General features: G+C 41.5%; 1 protein-coding gene across 1 annotated transcript; it reads right to left on the bottom strand.

The window, feature by feature from the left end:
- Positions 1–740: 740 nt before the first annotated feature.
- RP2 (RP2 activator of ARL3 GTPase) lies at positions 741–16958 on the bottom strand. The gene is made up of 5 exons (XM_058825207.1): positions 16791–16958; positions 7604–8269; positions 5849–5963; positions 4565–4650; positions 741–3284 (listed from the first exon to the last, which is right to left on the bottom strand). Exons 1-5 carry the CDS (start codon positions 16926–16928, stop codon positions 3201–3203), a joined length of 1089 nt encoding a protein of 362 aa, XP_058681190.1. The 5' UTR covers positions 16929–16958; the 3' UTR covers positions 741–3200.
- Positions 16959–20521: the final 3563 nt, after the last annotated feature.

A 20521-nucleotide genomic window follows, 5' to 3' on the forward strand; every position in this document is an offset into this window, starting at 1 on the left:
TGACAAAAGAAATTGGGTGATCTTCTAGCAACTAGGGCACAGATACTTCTTCATGTTCATATTTGAAGATGCAATTGTTAAAAATGGTGAAAATACTTAAGGGCAGCTTTGGTATGACTCAGATACATAAAAGAAAAGATTATTAGGCAACTTGCCTCCAACTGGGGTAACAAGATGGTTTCCAAACTGTAAATTTGTACAATAGCTAAAGGTAAACCAAAAGCTCTGATACTTTAAAGCTTCACAATTTTACTCAATATATTCAAAAGACAATTGTATTGATACAGTACTTCATGTTCTTTCCAAACACTTATACCTAGTGAGAGTTACCCTGGACCATCTCTTCTTGGAAGAGTCACATTTCTGATGAGTTTAAAGCCACATTTGGAAATGTATTAAATGCTTGCCTATTTTCAGGAGGATTTTACTGGTTGTCAGATATTAAATGGACCTGCTTTCTAAATTTACAATTTTACTACTATAAACACCACAATCTCTGACTGAGGAAAAATCCCTGCTGTCAAAAAAAATCACATTTTTCAGAAGCTGAATCCCTAGAGAGTTAAAGCTTATTTTCAATTAACTATGAGTATCTATTTCAAGATATATTCCTGTTTAATATCCCAGTTTTTATACCTAATATTATGTAATTATATTTTTCAATCTACCATAATTTTAAGAAGTCTTCAGAATCCAGAGTTCAAATATTTCAAATGTTTATTATGAATCACATTCACAGTGCAATACAAATTACATTAAAAGCTACACAAGAAATGTACAAAGAATACATTAAACACGTACCATTCTGTAATGCAAAGAATTCCTGACTCTTAAGCTAGAAGTGTTCTTAACACCTGTTAGCAAGAAATGGAAATCAAAAGATAGATAAATAATTGGATTGAGAAACTCCTTCATTATTTAGGGATATTTTATTAAAAATTCTTGATGTCGGTAAACAGACCATCATTGTTAAAAATAAAAAAGCAACACTGCTCTTTCCCAGCATGTAGAAAAGTTATTCTACTTTTTCAAGCCTAGAAGAATTTTCAATTAATCTTCCCGTCCTCCAGCAAACAGAGTCACAAAAGTCCATTTAGCACTTTGTTTCCAGGACAGGTTAATGATACAAAAAATAAGCTATAAACATACACGTAATCATGTGTCAGCATGTAACTTTGGAAATATTATATGTTAAAGTTTAGAGACCAAGATAGTCTGGTATATGTACTGCTAATACAAATCACACAACACCAGCTCTGAAGTACATTATACAATTTCAATGTACTGTCCATACCAAAATAATATTTACTGTACATATCTAGATTAATTCCTGTAAATGTTGACTGATTAGTTGTGCTAGTACTTTGGAGAGCAAGATAAAATTTTTAGCTGTTTTTACAGACCTCGCCTCACACTTACCAAAACAAAAAAGAAAACAACAAATTTCTGGCAATCTAAATGCAAGTAAGCGGTAATTTCTGCTACCAGTTTAATTGTGGTGGTGGCTTGACTTTGTCAAATAAAAACATTTCAAAGAAGTGGCAATTTTCCTACCTCCAGTACACCAATGGTTTGGTTTATTCAGGACATATTCTTCCTTATTTAATCTATGGATAACTATAACAAGAAGTCCTAAGGACATATTCTTGAATTTAAACTAATGGCAAGCATTTGCCCAGTAGCAACAAAATAACAGTTCAGAACCTCTCTTGGGCATTACAGAATTATGAATTTCAGGAGAAGAGATTCTTTCATGTGCTAATTCAAAAAAAGATTAGAGATGTTTTTAGCCACCCACTTTGGAGCTCCAGAGCTGTGAAACTGATGAGTCAAGACTCATCTTCAGTTAAAATTTGCAAGATCTTCCCTTTTGATGGATGACCATAATGAGGAAATGGCTTTAGCACCTCAACACAGCCCCAATCCTTTCAATGAATTGTAAAGGCTAAGCAAACTGGCAAGCCATGTTTTAATTATGAAATTTGGTTTTGTGTGCCTGCATGCACAATTGGTTCAAGTATTACAGAGAGCTTGTAAACCTGGACTGAAGCTTTAAGTTCATGTAGAAAAATCAGTAAGGATGTAATACGCAAAAACAGATCAATCATGTATATAATACCATATAGATTTGCATTCTAATATGCATTATTTAGCAATAAGCATTATTTCTGCACACTAATCAAATGCATCTCCCAAAATGCTTGTGGTACCTCTTCAGTCTGTCTTTAGAATTAATACAAAATAAATCCTATGGCAGTGTGTAGCATTTTACAGCACTTTCTATATTACTTCTGCAAGCTAAAGCCTTCTTCTGGGGTCTAGCAAGGAAGAAGGGGTTTTTAATGCCATCAGAATCCTTCTCTGACTACTGGCTATGTCCCTTCTAGCAAACAACAATATGCCAGAGGTTTATTGCTCAGGTGCAAAGAAACCTCAAATATACCCCATGTGTGAGCTGGCAATGCCAGAGGCAGGTGTATCACCAAAGAACCTGAGCAGACCTTAGAGCAGCTTCTGCAGGGCACTCATGCTCAGGATTCACCCTAAAGCAGAAAAGCCTGGCAAGTGCTCACTCACCAGAATGCTGTAGTGACACCTCTCACCACAAATGCTGCTGGCAAACAACTTTATTCAAAAAGCATGCTTGAAGGAGAGTTAGCCAAAGTCACAAACTGCTTTTGAAAGCATGCTACAAGGAAAATTAATTTCAGACTAAGCTTTCAGAAAAAGTAAATGACTACAGCTTCCTTCCTGGACCCCCAGTAAAGACAAATTTGCATGTGGGAAAATTTTGAAGGGCAAATTTCACATAAATACACTTTCTAAACAATGTGTCTGAGTGAGAGATAACAATTACTACTGCATCAAACTTGGATCAGCATTGCACTTATAAAATATGTATAATCATTAGATGTTGTCAAGAAACATTCAAGTGTCGATAGAGGTTCAGAAATCACTGTTAAAAAGTTAGTAGAAAAGCTCAATTGTTTTTGAAGTTAAGCTTAAGTTTCAAATACAATACACATGGCTAGCTATGCAGTTTACTCCAGTTCAGATAATATTGTATTAAAAACCACCAGTGGCTTTATAAAAGGGATATATGAGAAATACAAAACTAAATGACAAAACTACTGCGATATTCAAGCCAAGTGACGTCCAAGTCTAAGACAAACCGTATGTGAGCACCTTCATGCTAAACTTCACATTCCCATCTGCATGTCAGCAAAATTGTAGAAATTGTCTACATCTTGAGATGCTGATGCTTTGCTTTCTGATACAAAAACCTGTTTTGTTAAACAAGAAAATAGTTATACATCAGTAAAATCAGTCATGCTCATTTGGAACCAGTAAGGCTTATTTTTAGTTTTGCATTTCATGAGAGACACAACTCTGCTGGTTCCCACTGTGTGATAGAACAAATCCTAGTATTCTCTCAGCATTGATGCCTCCACCATTTGTTATTGTCACCCTTTCCTAGCACACATGCTGGCTGCATTAACTCTTGCCTTCAGGATCAGGAGCTTGGGGCTTCATTATTCAGGGGTCACAGCTTCAGTTAGTGTCTATTTAGATGTATTTTGATTGGTAAAGTCAACTCTCGCCAGGAGAGAGGGGGAAAAATAAATACACAAAATCCTTAGACTACTACTTTCCTTTAACAGAAAGGGAGAGTTTGTAAGAAAGACTTCCTTGTGCTACATTACTCTCAAAAAATCTTCATTGCTTCTCCAGCAGATGACTATTTTTTAAAAAGTAACTTCAATTACTTTTTCATTTTTCAAAATTTATGAATGTATGTGAAAGTCCAAGCTCCATCTACAAGATGACGGTTTTCCAGAAATTGGGCAGCCTAGTTCCAAGTAAGTCTTTTAAAAGGAACTGAAAGACAGCAAGGAGCTGCCTGGATGGCAGATGTCTAAAAGATATTCAAGTCTTCTTTGAACAACTGCCTGAAAGCAAAGGGTCTGTCACTCTCTTGTTATCAGGAGTGTTCTAAATGTTTCCATAAACTTTCTCAAAACCATCACCATTTAGAGAAAGGGAACAGCAAGGAAAGATGAGGTATGGTGTAAGGAAGCTAAAGTGAAAGAAGCTGACAGAAGAAAAAAGAACACTGTCTTTGAAGGAAGGCATTCTGTGGTATCCTACATAGCAAAAGTAAACATGGAAAAAAGTTGGAATCCCATCATATTATCTTTGTCAGGGTTTAATAGACAGGCCACCACAGTTAAGTGACTAAATCCAGGACTTAAGTGGAACCTTTTTGTACTACAGTTATAGAACTTGATTTTGTGTTATGTGAAATAACAGTTCTAAGTGGAAATCTTGTATTCTTCAGTGGAAATGGGGATTCAGAACTTCCTTTCCTAGGACAATTTTCTTGTCAGCAAAAAGTAACTCATGTTTTGAGTACAAAAAACCAAAACAACAACAAAAGGATATTCCAATTTTACTACCCATGAACTGAAAAAGATTGTGTAGTATCTAAATACTCTCTCTTGACCATGAAATAGCTCAAACATTCTGTAATATTTTCTGTGAATAAAGCAATACACCAGCCTACCTTGGTGCCACTAAAAACTTCATTTACGGTGCTTCGACATTGTTCCACAGCACCATCTCCATTGAATTCCAAAGCAACCACTGGACCTAGAAAATAGGTTCATCTGAAATCAATAATACTTTTAAGCTTGGCATTAAACAGTAGATTTCTCAGCCCATAGTCTCAACCCATAGGGAATTGTGAAGCTTGCAAGAAGCATTTTATTTTTTTTGCTTGAGTAGCCCCATAACAGAAGATAAAGAATTGAAAAGACTTAAACAGGTTACAAAAAAAAGTACAGTGTTATCTGCAATTTCATGCCTTTTTCTTTTTTTCAGAGATTTGGACAGGATTCCAGTTTTACTTCTTGAAAGGCAGCAATAGCACAAAAATGCTAAGGAGTCAAGGCATCATGGAAGTGAGTCAGACTACTCTGCTCAAATAGTGAGCCATTTCACAGACATCTGGAGTGGGACTGAGTCATTCAAGCATTTTTGCTTCAGTCCCAAGATATGAATTGCCTGATTTTTAGACTGGTTCTCACCCACTATTTGCAGATCTGCTTTCTCTGGTTTCATTCTGAACATGGTGTTTCTTCCCACATGACTGCAATATTGCCCATAAGCTGGACTACCATCTTACAAATGCAATGACTTTTGTCCTATTCTTACAATGAGCATCACAGACCTCCCATGTCACCATGAAAAAATCTGCATGTTGCTACCGAGTTTTGGAGTGTGCAGTGAGCTTTTACATGTAACACATAACAAGATGTCAGTACTTCTGAAAGAAGAAACAAAACCCAACTTCAGTCATATCAATAAAAAAGGCATTTGAAACACTCAGACAGCACACCCAGTTAAAAACACACACAGTTACAAATAAGAATTTTAAACACTTATCTGCTTTATGTACACCTATATCGATTTGCTTAAATAATTTATGCAGAAACACTGAACAGCTCAGTGGTTGAGCAGCACTTGTGACAAGTCAGAAAATAGTCTAAAAGCATGAATTTTTTTTTGATCTGCACTCCAGGCAGATCTGCATGTGCCACTGCTCCTGAACTATGCAGTTGGACCACTAGAGGGGGAGCAGAAACAAAAAATAAATGTGAAATAACTAATTTCTGATGCCTTGAGGAGTTTGGCTGGTTTAGGGCCTCACTGAGGCTTCCAAAACTCATCTCAAAAGGTTTTACAGTATGGGCTTGAAATACAAATTTGTCCTTCATTCCTCTTTCTTCTCCAGAACTCTCAAGTGACAGATTTCTATATCAAGAGGAGAAAGAAAACACAAACTCACCTTTTTCCAGCAGTGGAATGAATTCTGATGCACTCTGCTGGAAAACTCGGTGAGCATCCTCTGCCTTCATTAAAACTTCTTTAGTCTGTACCAGCTGAAAGCCTTTGCTAGTCATCTGTTAACAGAGGAAGAATTCATGTTAAAAATGCTTCTAAGACAGAGTTCAACTTGAGTATCCAGATTACACTGTAATAGACTCATTTTTCCCATACACATTAGGTCTCAGAGCAAATGGACCCTTTTTTCTCTTTTCAGAGATCATTTGCTTTTTCTACACTTCTGTTTATTTTCATTCCATTCATCCAGATTTTCTCCTCTGCCCTAGTGCACCTAGAGGAATAAATGTGAATGTTTTTGTTTTATATATTAGGTCCCAGGGTTATGTGTTTTTCCCCACAATCCCCCACAAGCAGAAACTAATGGGATTTAAAGGCATTCAGCATCTGGAAACAAGCAGTCAGTTCTCTTCAGTCTGCAATAGTTCAGTCAAGCATTAGCTGAAACTCTCATCTATCCACTGCTAATTTTCAGTTTTGGAACAAGAGCTAACAACATTTGAAAACACATATACACGTCCCACCCCCTCATTTTTACTCCAAATCTAATATGAAACTAAAAGCACATGAGAAAGGAGCAAATACATTTTTACTTCCAAAACATCCATTAATCTGCAGAGCAGTTAGATTTCCACAGAAACTCACTAACTAGTCCTTTAACATCTTCTTAACTCTAACTTCTAAATAACTACTAACAGAGGAGAACACATCTATTACCCTCCTCCTGTAGCTACTCCTTCGTCAGAAAAGAAACCACCCATAAGTATCATTATCTCCTTTCACTCAAGTAACTCAGTAGCTCAGTCCCACAAAAGTCCAGCTGGGCAGTGGGGAGGCAAGGAGACACCCTACAGCTTTCTTTCCTTGCAGACAAAAACCCAAGGGAAAGAGCTCCACCAGATGTTTAGTTGATCATACAACACTGTGATCAGCAGCTTTTGCAGATACCACTCTCAGATGCTGTAGCCCATAGTTACTGGCTCTGCTCTGTGACATCCTTGGCACTTGAGGCTGGTGAAAGCAGCCAGCCACTCCCAGGTTTTAGCCCCAGGAAAGTACAAACTCAGCCAAGATTGGAAGCTGCTGTCTCACAGGGGAAAAAAAAATCAAAAAAAGAAAGAAAAATTTTAAAAAGCTATTTAAGTCATTAAAGACAGCTGACCACCCTTGACAAACACCCACTGCCCCCCCTTTCAGAAAAAAAGTTCCAGCACTGGACAACATGGGGGATACATTTTAACACTTTTTTTTTTTTCTTTTAAGACTCCCTGTTAGTACTGGAAAAACTTTCAGGACAGACTTTAGTTAGCTGAGACTTTCAGGACAATAAGCTAACAAGCTGATCAGTTACATCCCTTTCACAAGCATTGTCAATCACTTACTCTATATTTGACCAAATTCATCAAATCAACTACATATTTTCTTCAGAGCATTGCTTTGCTATGCCATGATGGAAAAGTACACCAGAACTGTTAGAAGATAGATGTGCCACCCACAGGATGCCAACTGTAAAGCAACTGACTGATGAAATGAGATTCAGTCTCTTACCTTGCTTTGAAGTTTTAAACAATGCAATTGATCAGTATGGTCAGTAGACAAACAGAGCCTCTATAGTCCCCCTTCAGGGAGAATCAGAGGCTGGCCACAGGAATGCTGAATTAGGAATTGAAAAGCCTGAATGAAGACAAATGTTGCTCACCTCATCAATTAACTTCCTGGCATTTGCAGTTGTGTAGTCACCAGCAAAAAACACGGCCAAACACGATTCATCGCTGTTTTTCTGCCTCCTCCCTCGAGTTATGGGTATTATACTCTTTGTGGCATCAGTAGAAACCCTGACAGCTTTCAGCTCCTCAGAGCTGGGCAGAGGAACGTAATCTTGGACTGCAGCAGTTTCAGGCAAAAGGTCCCAGTTATTTTCTCCAGACACAGGGGTAAAGTCATGGATGTTGCTCCACGTGTTATTGAAGATACTCAGACCAGCATCTTTAAATTGTAAAGCAAGCTCAGGATAATAGTACTGGAAACATCCAAATTTCATTCCTGTGGAGGACTCGATAATGGGCTGGGTGGCACAGCATAAGAACACCTCCAGCTTCCTGCAGTCCCGCGTGCGGAACTGCTGGCAGGCAACCACACACTTACAGTCTTTGCAGTCACGGAAGAACACGCTGCCTTTTATTGGTCCTAAAAAGATTTGGCAATTTACACAGTCGTCAATTGTGATTGTAGCAGAATGGTCAAATATGTAGATTTGACAGTTCTCACAGTCCTGAATGACAAACTGTTGCCCTGCTACCTTTCCAGGCAGTCGACCCACAGTTTCATTTTTAAGTCCGGAAAAGGTGTACTCTTTGGGGTCAATCTGAAGGAGGAATAAAAAAAAACAAAAGGGTTAAAGTATTCAAATGCAGAGAATATTAAAATGCTAAATGCCCATTGATCTGCACTGATTGAAGTACCCCTGAATAGTACAGGATATACTGCCACAAGGGTCTTCAATGAGTGATGAAGGATCAGAAGCAACTCTTCCAGCTAAACTACTGGAATACACAGTATTGAGATACAATTAAGAACTGAAACTACACCTCTGAAGATCTCCAAAGGAATAAAGAAAAGCAACTCAGTTAGTCCTTTAATAAAGAAAGGGGCAAGGGGAGCTATTTTTAACTGTAGACTCTGAAATGTTTCAACAAGGATGATGGTTCTGTGTAGAGTAGGCATTATCTCGTGCTAACAATGACAAGACTTTTGTGCTAACAAAACACACAAGATTGTTTTAGCTATGTCCAAGAAGCAAAAGCTGGCAGTGGTGGTACAGGGGGCATGTTTGCAGATCACCTCCACACTCCAGCACCCCTCTGGCTGGGGCAGAACACTTGGGGGAGGCTGTGGCTTTCCCTGGCACTCTCCTTTAGAGAGCAGCAACTCACAAGCCACGCAGCACCTAGGATGGATGCGCTACAGTTGGAAAGCATGAAAAATACAGCCCATGCTGTGCTAAAACCAAAGGAATCTGAGCTGGCCCATTTCTACTTATAAGTCTCAAGCCATCCACAGTTCCTGGAGCAAATTCTACTCTGCCCTCTTGTGAAAGCTCATTAAAATAGCACTTAGAAGTGTATAAGTGAACAACTAACACAAGACCTCTTCACCAACCTACTCTCTGATTATCAGCCTTGAGGCTCCTAAAATTTGCTGCACCATAATCAGTTATCATATATTGCCACAGTTTTGGTGCAGATCAATTGCTAAAAATACCTCTTCCTAGCATGTCAAACATTGACACAATATTTGAGGCCAGCAAAAGGCATAAACCAGAATGGGCTAGCACCAGACATTCATTAAACCAGCCTTGGTAGCTTTTGACTGGAGCAGCCAAAGAAAGCTAAAAATCTCTACCAGCTGATAAAATGTATTTTGTTCTGTGCAACATATATGACCTTCAGACAGGAAAGGAGTTTTGCAGCTGATGAATCTTCCAAATAAAATACAAGCTGAGACAATGAAGATGGCTTCCTAGAATTCTCTCCTCAATCATACTTAATACCACTAGTACACATCCAGGAAAGCTAGCTGGAAGTGTTACAAATAAAACTGGGAGACTCCAAAGATAAGGGACACCTCCTGGAGACTCAGTCACACAGCATGCTTTGGATTCTAACTCTCCAAGATCCTTAGTCTCAAGTAGTGTTACATATTTCAATATACAAGTTACTTACCCTCATATTCCCCCTTACTTGAGAAAACAAACATTAAAATTGCTTTTGGACATATTCTTCCCAGGCATCTCCTAGAACATGTACGAATATTTGTGTATATCTGTATGTTGGTTTTTTTTTAATGGCCATGGGACACAGACTTACTGCTTTCAAAAGAGGCACAGAGGAACAGTTACTTATCTTAGGAATGAGAAGTTCAGTGTTTCCAGAACTCACGGCACTTTTGAAACTTGAAACACAAGCACATCTTTCTGATTTGCTCTGCTCTACAAAGCCTGTGAAGCAGCACTAGCTCATCCTACCCAGTGGCCTTTGCAAGGACGTGTGAAACTTCTCTTTGCAATTTTATTTAGGCTTATGTGAAAAACACTGGTTAGTCAGCAAACTCACAGCTTATAGACAGTTTCAAATTAGAGTTTTTGAGTACCAAGAGTAGTCAAGTTAAAGACAAAAGTTCAGCTTATTACCAGATTCAGGATCTCCTCTTTATTTGCCTATTTTCCAGAACTAAGAGTTCCACCTTGACACAGCTTTTACCTCTCAGTTTGTTGACCATGCCAAGGAATTTGTACATTTCCTCTGATTTTGTTTGCAGTTATCCTTTTAAAGACTAAGAGTATTTCTTGATTAACACTGCAGTACAGACTGGAGGGACTGCATGGAACAGATTTGATATTCTCTCCCCCCACTGGGTTATTGCCCCTGAGAGGACAGGATATAAGACTATAGCAGATATAAATATTTCACTTCTCCTGGGTAAAAGAAACATGACAGAGAAACAGGTCTGAAGGCAGAACCATGACTGTGAGGATGCATCCAACAGCGCCTTATATGCCCATAGGATTATAGAATAGTTTAAATTGGAAAAGAGCTCTAAGTCCATCAAGCGCAACCATCAACCTGACACTGCCAAGTCCACCACTGCTGCCACATCTACACATATTTTACATACCTCCATGGATGGTGACTCACACACTTCTCTGGGATGCCTGTTCTAACTCTTGCTATGAAGAAATTTTTCCTAATACCCAATCTAAGCCTCCACTGGAGCAACTTGGGGCCTTTTATCTTATCCTATCACTTGGTACTTGGGAGAAGAGAGCAACCCTGACCACCTACAGCCTCCTTTCAGGTGGTTGTAGAGGTCTTCCCTGAGCCTCCTTTTCTTCCAACAACCACAGCTCCCTCATCTGCTTCTCATCAGATTTGTGCTCCAGAACCTTCACCAGCTCCCTTGCCCTCCTCTGGACATGCTCCAGCACTTCTGTGTCTTTCTTGAAGTGAGGAATCCAGAACTGAACACAGGATTTGAGGTACAACCTCAACAGTGCCAAGCACAGGTCATGGCCCTAGTCCTGCAGGCCACACTCCTTTTGATACAAGCCAGGATGCCATCAGCCTTCTTGGTGCACATTCACCGTCCCTGAACTCTTCAGGTACCACCAACAGATTAATATTAAATCACTGCAATCACCTTCATTCCCCCTGAGAGTGAACACCAACTGCTTCTTAAGCTCTGTCTTGGCAACATAGAAAAAAAAAAAAAGCAGGCTAGGAAAGCCAAAAGAAACAGAAGTAAAATCTTCAGTCTCATACAGCCATAACCAGGGCTATATACATTTCTCTGCCCATTCATTTGGTGCTCCACTGGCTATAAAATCTTAAGCATGTGTCAGGTCAGGAAAATTCAACTATTTGATAACTTATCTACTTGTCCTTTGTGTTTAGATTAAGTTTCAAAAATCTTTGTCCAAGTCCACCCATTTTACCCAGAGAGATGCTTTACTCTCCAGCCATTAACAGGTTTTTTAAACATCCTTTTTCCCCAGGCTGATATAAAATTCAAAAGGTGCCAGTATTCACAGCAGTAGCTTTTAATATTTTCAACTCAATTGAAACAGTTCTTAGAGTAGATAGGAGTTGCACATTAATATATATTGGCACAGCTCAGGAGTTGAAGCCTTCTAACTGAAGTGTCTATGCACAGGTTTAGGAATTACTCCATGGAATGACCTAACATAACCAGATGTGATGAAAAAGCCAGCCCTTTTTACAGGGCTAATATTTTTCCTTCTCATAACAGGCACAGAAGCCTAATTTTGGTTTCTTAGCAATTACACAATGGTGAGAAGTCTGTTACAAAGGGCTAGAGGATGAACTGTAAGGAGGAAGGATTTTAAAGAGCAAACAAAAGCAGAGAAGTGAAGGCAAACGAGTTTGTCACAGCTCCTTACAGCTCCAGGGCATCCTGTTACAAGTGCAAGGTGCATTAAGCAGCTTTGCTTCCTGCAGACACTTGTCTTGCAAGGTCAGAGGCTGTGTGAAAGCTGCACATGACATACATCTCTTCAGCCACCACCATCCAGTTTGCTGGCACCAAACTGGGCAGCTCCCATTTAGAAAACGGCTTGCAAGCACTAGACCTTCACAGCTGTTAGTGGTGACTGTACCTAGAATCACAAAGGATCCCAACATCTTGAAGTGTTTCTGGTATGAGTTCATGTCTTAGCAAGACTTTTTCACAGGATCCATTAGGGAAGGAGTTTCAGTCAATAGTGATAGACCCCCAAAAATATGAAAAAGTACAGCTGTTCTTAACAGGTTACAGTTCTCCTCTAGTTACCCTTGTTCAGACTGCTGAGCAAACAGTTTGTAAAGTATTTCTAAACTACTTCCACCAAATTCTTCTCTTTTTAATATAATTCTCAAAAAATCATACCCTATCTCTCTAAGTCACTACAGATGGCAGTTCAAGAAAAGAACTTACAGCTGATAATATACAGAAGTTGGCTGCTGACCCAGTGACATTAAAAGCTGCACCTATAGGGTAGGCACATCAACTTAAGAAGCTTTAAGCACTATTTTTGTCAGCAGGGGAATTAACATTAGGGAAATAAGAAAACAAAATGTGCATTCCCAGGCCTAGACACTTCTGCATATTCATACTTGGATGGGTTTGGTGCCCTCAAGTAAGGAGTTGCAACATCCTCTGGAGATTGTTGAAGTTACTCACCCACTGGCAGATTTCAAGATTCTTGCACAACAAGAAAAGGTTTAAAGTGTAATGAAGATTCCTGTCTCCAGCAAACAGTTTTTCATTTTGGAGCATCTCCTGCACACCCTGACTTTAGAAGTGGCCAATACAACAGTCGGAATGCTCATTTCATTCTATTCCTGGGAATCTTCATGCTTTTCCATAATGCCCATAAGAGCATAAAACAGTCATTCACATTCAGCAAACCACTGCTAACCACTGCATACTGAAAAAGTGAAAGAAGAAAAGAAGCTACCACGGGCCTGTATTTGATCTAACTGGAAATACTGCTTAATATGAACCTTCTGACTGTTTCTCAGTTGATCTGACAACATTTTGAGAAAAACAGCAATAGCTCTTCTGGTGCAGCAGGAAGTATAAGGGAGATACAATGACTTAGTTTGTCCTTAAATCCAATGTTTAGAGAAAAAAAGTTATTTTATTAATATTCAAAACTAAAGTACAAAATGGCTACCTAAACAAGATCTAGACAATTCGAGATATTCAAGTCAGACCATTCATGAAGAATCCTCAAATGTAAAGTAACTAACAAAAGACTATGATTTGGCAAAAAGTGAAAGGTCTTGAGGTTTTTTAACTGTTTAAATGCAGCTACATAGCACAGTAACAATGATAGCTGCATGCTTCCTATCAACTAAACCAGTCAAGTTGCAAGTCAGTTGACATATAACAAAACTTTACTTGTTCCTCCTAAAAGTTAAAAAGTCATCTGGGAACAAAAGTTCCCCTAAGCTCTAAATGCTACTATGATCATAATTAATCTAATCCTACTTCTTTGAACATGAGACAACAGCAAAAAAGATGATGCAGCTGTTTGTGTTTCTCCTGTGGAGGTCATGAGTGTATCTTGTACCATCACAAGACACAAAAGCCCCAGTTCCTGTCTGTGCATACCCACATTCAGTTGCTGCTGTTAGTCATGCAGTGGGAAACAAAACCAACCCAGGTGGAAAGCTAGCTGAAGGAAGGGCTGAGCACCACCAAGTTCCTCTCCCACCCTTGGTCAGAAAGAGATTCATGACAGCCCAAAGACATCAAGAGACATAGTAAGTCCTCAGGATGCAATGCAGTACTAACAGACTCTGGAATAAACTGTGCTCTACTTCCACTCAAGGACTGAGAATCCCAGAGCAGCAAGAAACTGAGTGCTCATCGTTCTCCTTTCTGTTTTCAAAATAATCTGATCCTCTGGTTCTTCTACTGCACCATAAGTAATCTTCACCCACTTCTCTAAACCTAAGGCTCAGAAAGCATTACAGAGACCTCAGCAGATTTACAATGGAATCTGGATTTTATTAAATTTTGAATACCTTAAAACTTCTGCCCTCACTTAATACATAGAAATCTGAAAAGGCTCCTCAAAGTCATATACTTTCCTTAATTTCAATTCAACTCCCAGCATCTTATAATATTTTCTATTTAGAATTTCCTACCGCACGGTCCATTTTTGGGACTATTACACAAGAGTTATATAGTCACTGGGATATCATCATGCTTCTCTTTGTCTAGGGCTACACTAGCAGCCAGACAGTGTCAATTCAATCAACCTTTGCCATTGAAACATCATTAAAATAGGCTCAACTAGCAATGATGCCCTTCAGAAGCAGAAGAGATAGTTTTGTTGGAGGAAACCCTCAGGTTCAGTCACCCCTCTACACATCCTAATCACACAACTATGCACACAAGTGTGCCTACATTATTCTGCCATGTCAGGGTGGCATTAGTTTACAAGAAGACAGCTGGAGTGTCTGAGCAGCAAGACATGCTCACCTGTAAGAACATACAGAGCACAGTTTACAAAAACTACAGACAACTTCCAAACCTGCTTGTGAACTGGAACTATATAACCACAGCTGCACCGCTGAGTAGGAGAGCCTAAAATTAGAAACACAACCCCAACCCAAATGGTGGAAATAAACATCAAAAGACAATTTAGCACATTTCTTGACAGAGTTGAGATTTTCAGGGTTTAGAATACAACTCAATGCACTGGATGGATAAAAAGGAATTTTGGTGCCACAAGTTTTCCAACTGACTTCAAGTTAACTTTGTGTACAAATTTGTGAAATAAATAAGTATATGTGAAGCATCACAAATGAGAAAGCAATAGACAACAAGACAAACTATCACAGACAACATTTAAAGCTACTACATTAACAATGACAGGTATCACTTAATACAAACTGGGATCAACAAGTTTAGTGCAGCAAGTGCTCAGCACTCCTTCACCTAAGATAAGGTGACTCCAGATGCTTTCCTAGTTTAATGTATTAATCTTACACCCAAAAAGCCCAATGAAAAGTAAGGCTGCAAAGAGCAAGAGAAATAAACTTAGACATTAAATAACCATTCTTAGGCTATACAGTATGAAATTAAGCACCTAACTTGAAGGCTTCCACAGTTCACTAGCACGGCCCAAACTCCCTGATTCTTCTGGTTTGTAAGAGTCTTTTATAGAAAAAGAGGAAGTTTTACACGCAATACATGATCACGTTTTTTTTACTCCACAGAGAGAGACTGTTGGTGCTGTAACATTTCATGTTAGCCTGAGCCTACTTCCAGCAAGTTAACAACAATCATCTCCTTAGCAACAAGGCCAGCTATTCTCTGAATCAAGTCTTTCTATATCCTGACTTTCTTTCTTGTTGTTTTCACAGTTAGCTATATAAAAGTAGATGGGGTAAAAAATTTCATACCTATTGAGCTTTAGCTGGTGAATTTGCTCTAAAATTAAACAATATTATTCCAAAGGCTGATTTAGTAATTTACTTTTAGACCAAGTTTTGTTCTGTCACTAAAATACGGCTTCAGTGCAGCCCCTCTGGCTGTGAGAATAGTCTCCGTAAAAGTGACAGGCTGCTCTCCTCTCTTTCTCTGTCTGCTCCCTAAATATCTGCTGGCCAGTCAAAGCAATAAGCCCAACACAGACTGCTCATCTTTATCCACAGGGAACCAATTCCTCCAGGCCACACGCACACACTCTCTAGCTCATCTCCATCTAAGCTTGCCTTAATCTACTTGGAAGACTTAAGGGACACCCTAGAGCACCTGGCCAAGTTTAAAAAACAAGCAAGCTAAACATTCAAATAAGTTCACACATTTTCTTTTCCATACTTGTAAAATACGGCCAGAAGGTTTGAGGATTTTTTTTTGTTGAAACCACATTAATTAGGTTTTTCGCCTGCCCAGTTTCTGCCTCCCCCACCCGAAGGCAGCTGGAGAGGAGAGGAGAGGAGAGGAAGAGAAGCCTAGTAGGGCTACAATGTCATTACATCTTTAGGAAGTGATACTTGAAATGACGCTAGGAAGAAATACATTTTATCCAGCATTTAAATGCTTTCCCGCTTGAGTCTTCATGACTGCCTCCGGGAGCTCTGGAAACAGCACGGGAAAGGATTTGACTTCATGTGTCTTTTTAGGGGCTAATAAGATAGTTCTACTTCCTCAAAAAAAAAAAACAAAAAAAAAAAAAAAAACCAAAAAAAAAACCAAAAAAAACCACAAAAACAAACAAACAAACAAACCCAAACACCCAACCAAATCAACAGTGCAAACACCCAAGCAGGAAGAATCAATACCGACAGTGGTGAGGACACACGGCACGAGTGTTGTGCCTCCGCTCCAATGCCAGTGCGGGGCTCGCCCGGGCACGACCAGCTCCCCAGCCATTAATCCCGGTTTTCTGGATGGAAGCACCCACCCGGGGGACTCCGTGCTGTCTCAGGAATCCCGAGGGCAGGCAGACACCTTGGGGACCGTCACAGCCAAGCCGCCTGTCCCCAGGGCGCTGTCCCACCGGGAGGCAGCGCCAGCCCCTCGGGAGCAGCCCCGCGCCGGGACCGATGCTGGCGCCGCCCTCCCCGCTTGCACAATTTGAGACTGCCTGGCAAAATCCTTCGGCTAAACACTTTTTAATTGTTCAAATAAACGCATTGAACTGCGCGGACCGAGCCGCAACAGCGGGACCGGGGAAGGCGTGCTCCCTGCCGGAGCACACATCAGGAGAGAGCGGGACGCTGCCCACTGAGAGAGGGGATAGCCCTAGCGCTAGCCCCAGTTCCAGCCCAAGCCCCAGCCCCAGCCCCATCCCGCAGCCGCCGGGGCGGTACCTTGGCTCGCAGGTCCCAGCTGTACTGCGGTGCCTTCTGCTCGCCGGTGGCCGCGTCCTGCCCGGCTCCCGCTGGCGGCTGCGGCGGCAGCTGGCCGCCCTGGGCCGGCTTCCTGCGGCGGGAGAAGAAGCAGCCCATGGCGCTGCTGCCGCCGCCGCCCGGCGGGGAGAGGCTGGCGGCGGGGAAGGGCTCGCCAGCGCCGCGCCGCCCCGCCCCGCCGGCTTCCGGTTTTCTCCCGTCTCCCGTAGCGACCGCGACATTTCCCCCCGCCTTTCCCTTCCCCTTGCCCGCCCCGGCCCGCTCCAGCCATCGCCTCCGGCCGGCGGGGCGGTGCCTGACGCAGGCCAGGGCCGCCGGAGGCAGCGCACCCGCGGGGCCGGGGGCGAGCGGGACAGCGCGGTTTGTCCGTGATCAGCATCGCTCCCCCGCCCCGGGGAGGGCTCCCTCCCGCCCGTCCCGCGGGAGCGGCTCGGAAGGGGCGGCGGTGGCTGCCCGTGAACGCAGCGCTCCACCGAGGTGAAACCGGTGTCCCGCCCGGAGCCGTGTGTGGGTTCAACTGTGCATGTCGGAGGCAAGCAGCCCGGTTCGGGGTGTAAATACAAACCGACTAATCCTGCATCACATAATTTTGTCATTTCCCTCTGGATACACCGGCGCGGTCCCCTCGGGACAGCGCCACCGCCGCGCTCCCTCCCTGGAAGCGCTGCCCCAGACCCGGCTTCTTGCAACTGTTTCAGAGCAGCAGAAGCGGCCAGCGGCGGCATAAGAACCCCCAGCGTTCTGCTCTGTCCCTCCCTTTGCAAATAGTCGGGCTTCCTATGTTGGGTTGTGGTTTGCGAGTTTGTTGTTTGGCTTGCTTTTCTTTGGCTGTTTTTTTCCCCCAGAGTGAAAACTCACATTTTTAAAATCAGACTGACCAGTCAAAAACATTTTTCCCGAGATTTTACAGAGGATTTTTTCTGTGGTTGAGGTGAAATACTTCAAAGTTGTCTCTGACGCTTTGTTCAATTCCTTCAGAAAGTGTCCACCTGCTCTATTGTGGGGTCCCTCATGGGCTGCACTGCGGATATTTGCACCCACTGTGGTCCTTTACATGGGCTACAGGGAACTCCTTGCTCCAGCACTGCAGCACCTCCACCCCCTCTTTCTTTTTTGACCTTTCTATTCACAGTGGAATTCCCCACTTTTTTCTCCTCACTCCTCTTTCTCTTTCACTGGTATGTTGTGGTTTTGGCCTTCCTTAAATACGTTTTCCCAGGGGTGCCACTGGTGTTACTGGAGGGGCTCAGCCATTCCCCATGGTGGGTCTGTTGGAGCTGTCTGGAAGTGGCCGTGTCCAGCATGGGACAGCCCTGTTTCCTCACAGAGACCACCCGTGCTGCCAGTACCTGGCCACCTACACCGGCCCATACACACCAACAAAACCTCTGCGACATTCTGTGTAAAACAAAGGATGACATTCCTGCTGCCGGAGCAGAGATGAGAAGCCAGGAGATGTGGCAGAGCAGTGCTCTGCCAGCTGAGCAGGCTGAAAGGCTTGTCCAGCTCAGGGCCCCGAGGACAACAGAAAGGAGGAAGTGAAACCAATTGCTCATAAATGGTTGCTAAGGAGGAGGTGTGACTGACACTCCTTTTGGCGTCATCTTTACCTCAGAACCGTGTGCCTGGGCAGTAGTGAGGCCTGCTCTGAGCTTTTGAAGCTACAGTTCAGGTCAATAGCTACCCTCAACACCACCGAGCACAGCTTTACATCTCAGCAGAAAAGTGGATTTGCTCTGTGCCATTTTCTTGGGCACTGGTTTGCTGATCTTCATCTAATCCTCTGTGCACCAGCTTTTTCCTCCCAAATTTTGTCTCAACCCAGGACACAGAGTGTGTCCAGCTAGAACAGTTTGAGAGTGTTTGCTAATGCAGGAGTCTGATACACCTTCATCTCTTCTAGCTCACTCTCTGGAAGTCTAACAGCCCCCCCAGACATCCGTATTTCATACAGATTAACAAAGTTCTGCAGCCTTTACGCAACCAGGCTCCTCTTTCTGCTCATCCATTAAAAAAAAATAGAGGGAATAAAAAGCAACATTTGATACCTTTTGTTAAAAACTAAAATACCATTTAATTAGGCTAAAACCAACAAAACCTGAACCTATGTTACCAGAACATAGTTATCTCACATCAATTATTGGATTTCCTGTTGTAACAGAAAATAGTCTGTGTGTGTAGAGAGACTTCTTTCCCTGTTGAGATGCACTGAGCTCTCTAATGGAAATATCCCACCACTGCTGTAGTAATGTTTCTAAAAGGTATTCAAATGCAAGAAAAATAAAGTTACTTTACATCACTAATGAAGAGATGCAAGGCAAATGCAAGTTTTGGAGTTGAGATTTTCCCATGTGCTATGATCAATATACTTGTCCTGCAAAATTATCAGTCCCATAAAAATACAGGATTTTTTTTATGACAGCAGCCGATCAGGAAAGGCTGTAGGTTTTATTTCTCTGGCATAGCACAACCTCTCAAGCTCTAGGGTGTTTCCTGACACCAAAGCTCCAGAGTACTTATTCCTGACCAAATTAATATGACTTGTGATTTATAAGCTTGTAACTTAAGAAATCCCAAGTGCGTAGCTCAGTTCTTCATTCTCTATTTATCTGCCAGCCAGACCCAGCCCTCTCAGCTTCTGAGATTTGATACAATCATAGCCTGAAGTGTAGTAATACAAAATTGCAATGGTATCATAGTCACTACCAACCATGACTACACTCACCTTAATTTCAACAAACTGCTGTAATTAGTGATTTCCCTCATGGCGGTGTTGTGAAATATGTCTAATTACAGTCTAATACAGAGTTTTGTGATCTCCACGAGCGGTATCTAGGTAACTGAAAAGTAAAACATTTTCTTTGTAAAGGTTATATTCTAAGGTGTTTGGTGAAAGAGACTTGCTGGATTGGTAACTTCTGGGCACATGGAGCTTGCAAGGAGCTTTTCAGATCTCTGCTGTCCTTCCCAGGGGGGCAGTGATGCCATTCTCAGGCAGATGGGCAAAGCACCTGGCTGGGCTGTGTCTCTGTATGGAGTGGCTCTCATGCCCACACTGCTTGGAAGTGCTTGCATGCCCACAGACAAGATTCTAACTCCCTTTCCTCCTTTCATTTGACAGTCTTCTGCATTGCCCCAAAAGCACAGAAAAGGAGTTCTCAGTAAACATCAGGACCTGGAAACCTGTCCAGGTCCTGAACAGGTATCTTAGGGAAGCAAGAGCTCACTGTGTGCACATCTGCAATTCTCCTATCATGGGTTAGAATCTGTTTGTCTTGGTGGTGTTGGAAGCCTGACAAAATGCACAAAGCCAACTCTCACAGCCTTCTCCTTCATGAGATTCATTGTATTCTCTGTGTGTCTCTTAAAGCTCTTGTAACCATACCTTTATGACAAAATTGAAGTGTGTTTTGTTTAAAGCGGGTTTTTAATCCTGTTGGTTATAGAGAAGACCTTGAAAACATAATTTCTAAGACATGAAAATAAAGAAAACAAAAGAGCTTAAATACTTTCTAAAAGCTCCTTTTGCATTTTCTATCAGGAAAGATTATAAATCCTGTGTTTGTGATCCTAGCAACTTACTAAAATTGATATAAAGCTTTGGAAAGAATTCCTAGTTAAGATTGGGTTAACCTATACTCATACAAAAATGTGAAACACAGATGAATCCTTCCACAGTATTCAGTTTTTTA

Source organism: Ammospiza caudacuta, chromosome 2 (genome assembly GCF_027887145.1).
Source record: "Ammospiza caudacuta isolate bAmmCau1 chromosome 2, bAmmCau1.pri, whole genome shotgun sequence".
Taxonomy (NCBI): Eukaryota; Metazoa; Chordata; class Aves; order Passeriformes; family Passerellidae; genus Ammospiza; species Ammospiza caudacuta.

Coding starts and splice junctions, on each gene's coding strand:
- RP2 (XM_058825207.1), bottom strand. CDS start 16,928: ATGGGCTGCTTCTTCTCCCGCCGCAGGAAGCCGGCCCAGGGCGGCCAG. Junction 8,270..16,790: donor GCTGGGACCTGCGAGCCAAG/GTACCGCCCCGG, acceptor TTCCTCCTTCAG/ATTGACCCCAAAGAGTACAC. Junction 3,285..4,564: donor AAGTTTTTAGTGGCACCAAG/GTAGGCTGGTGT, acceptor TTAACAAAACAG/GTTTTTGTATCAGAAAGCAA.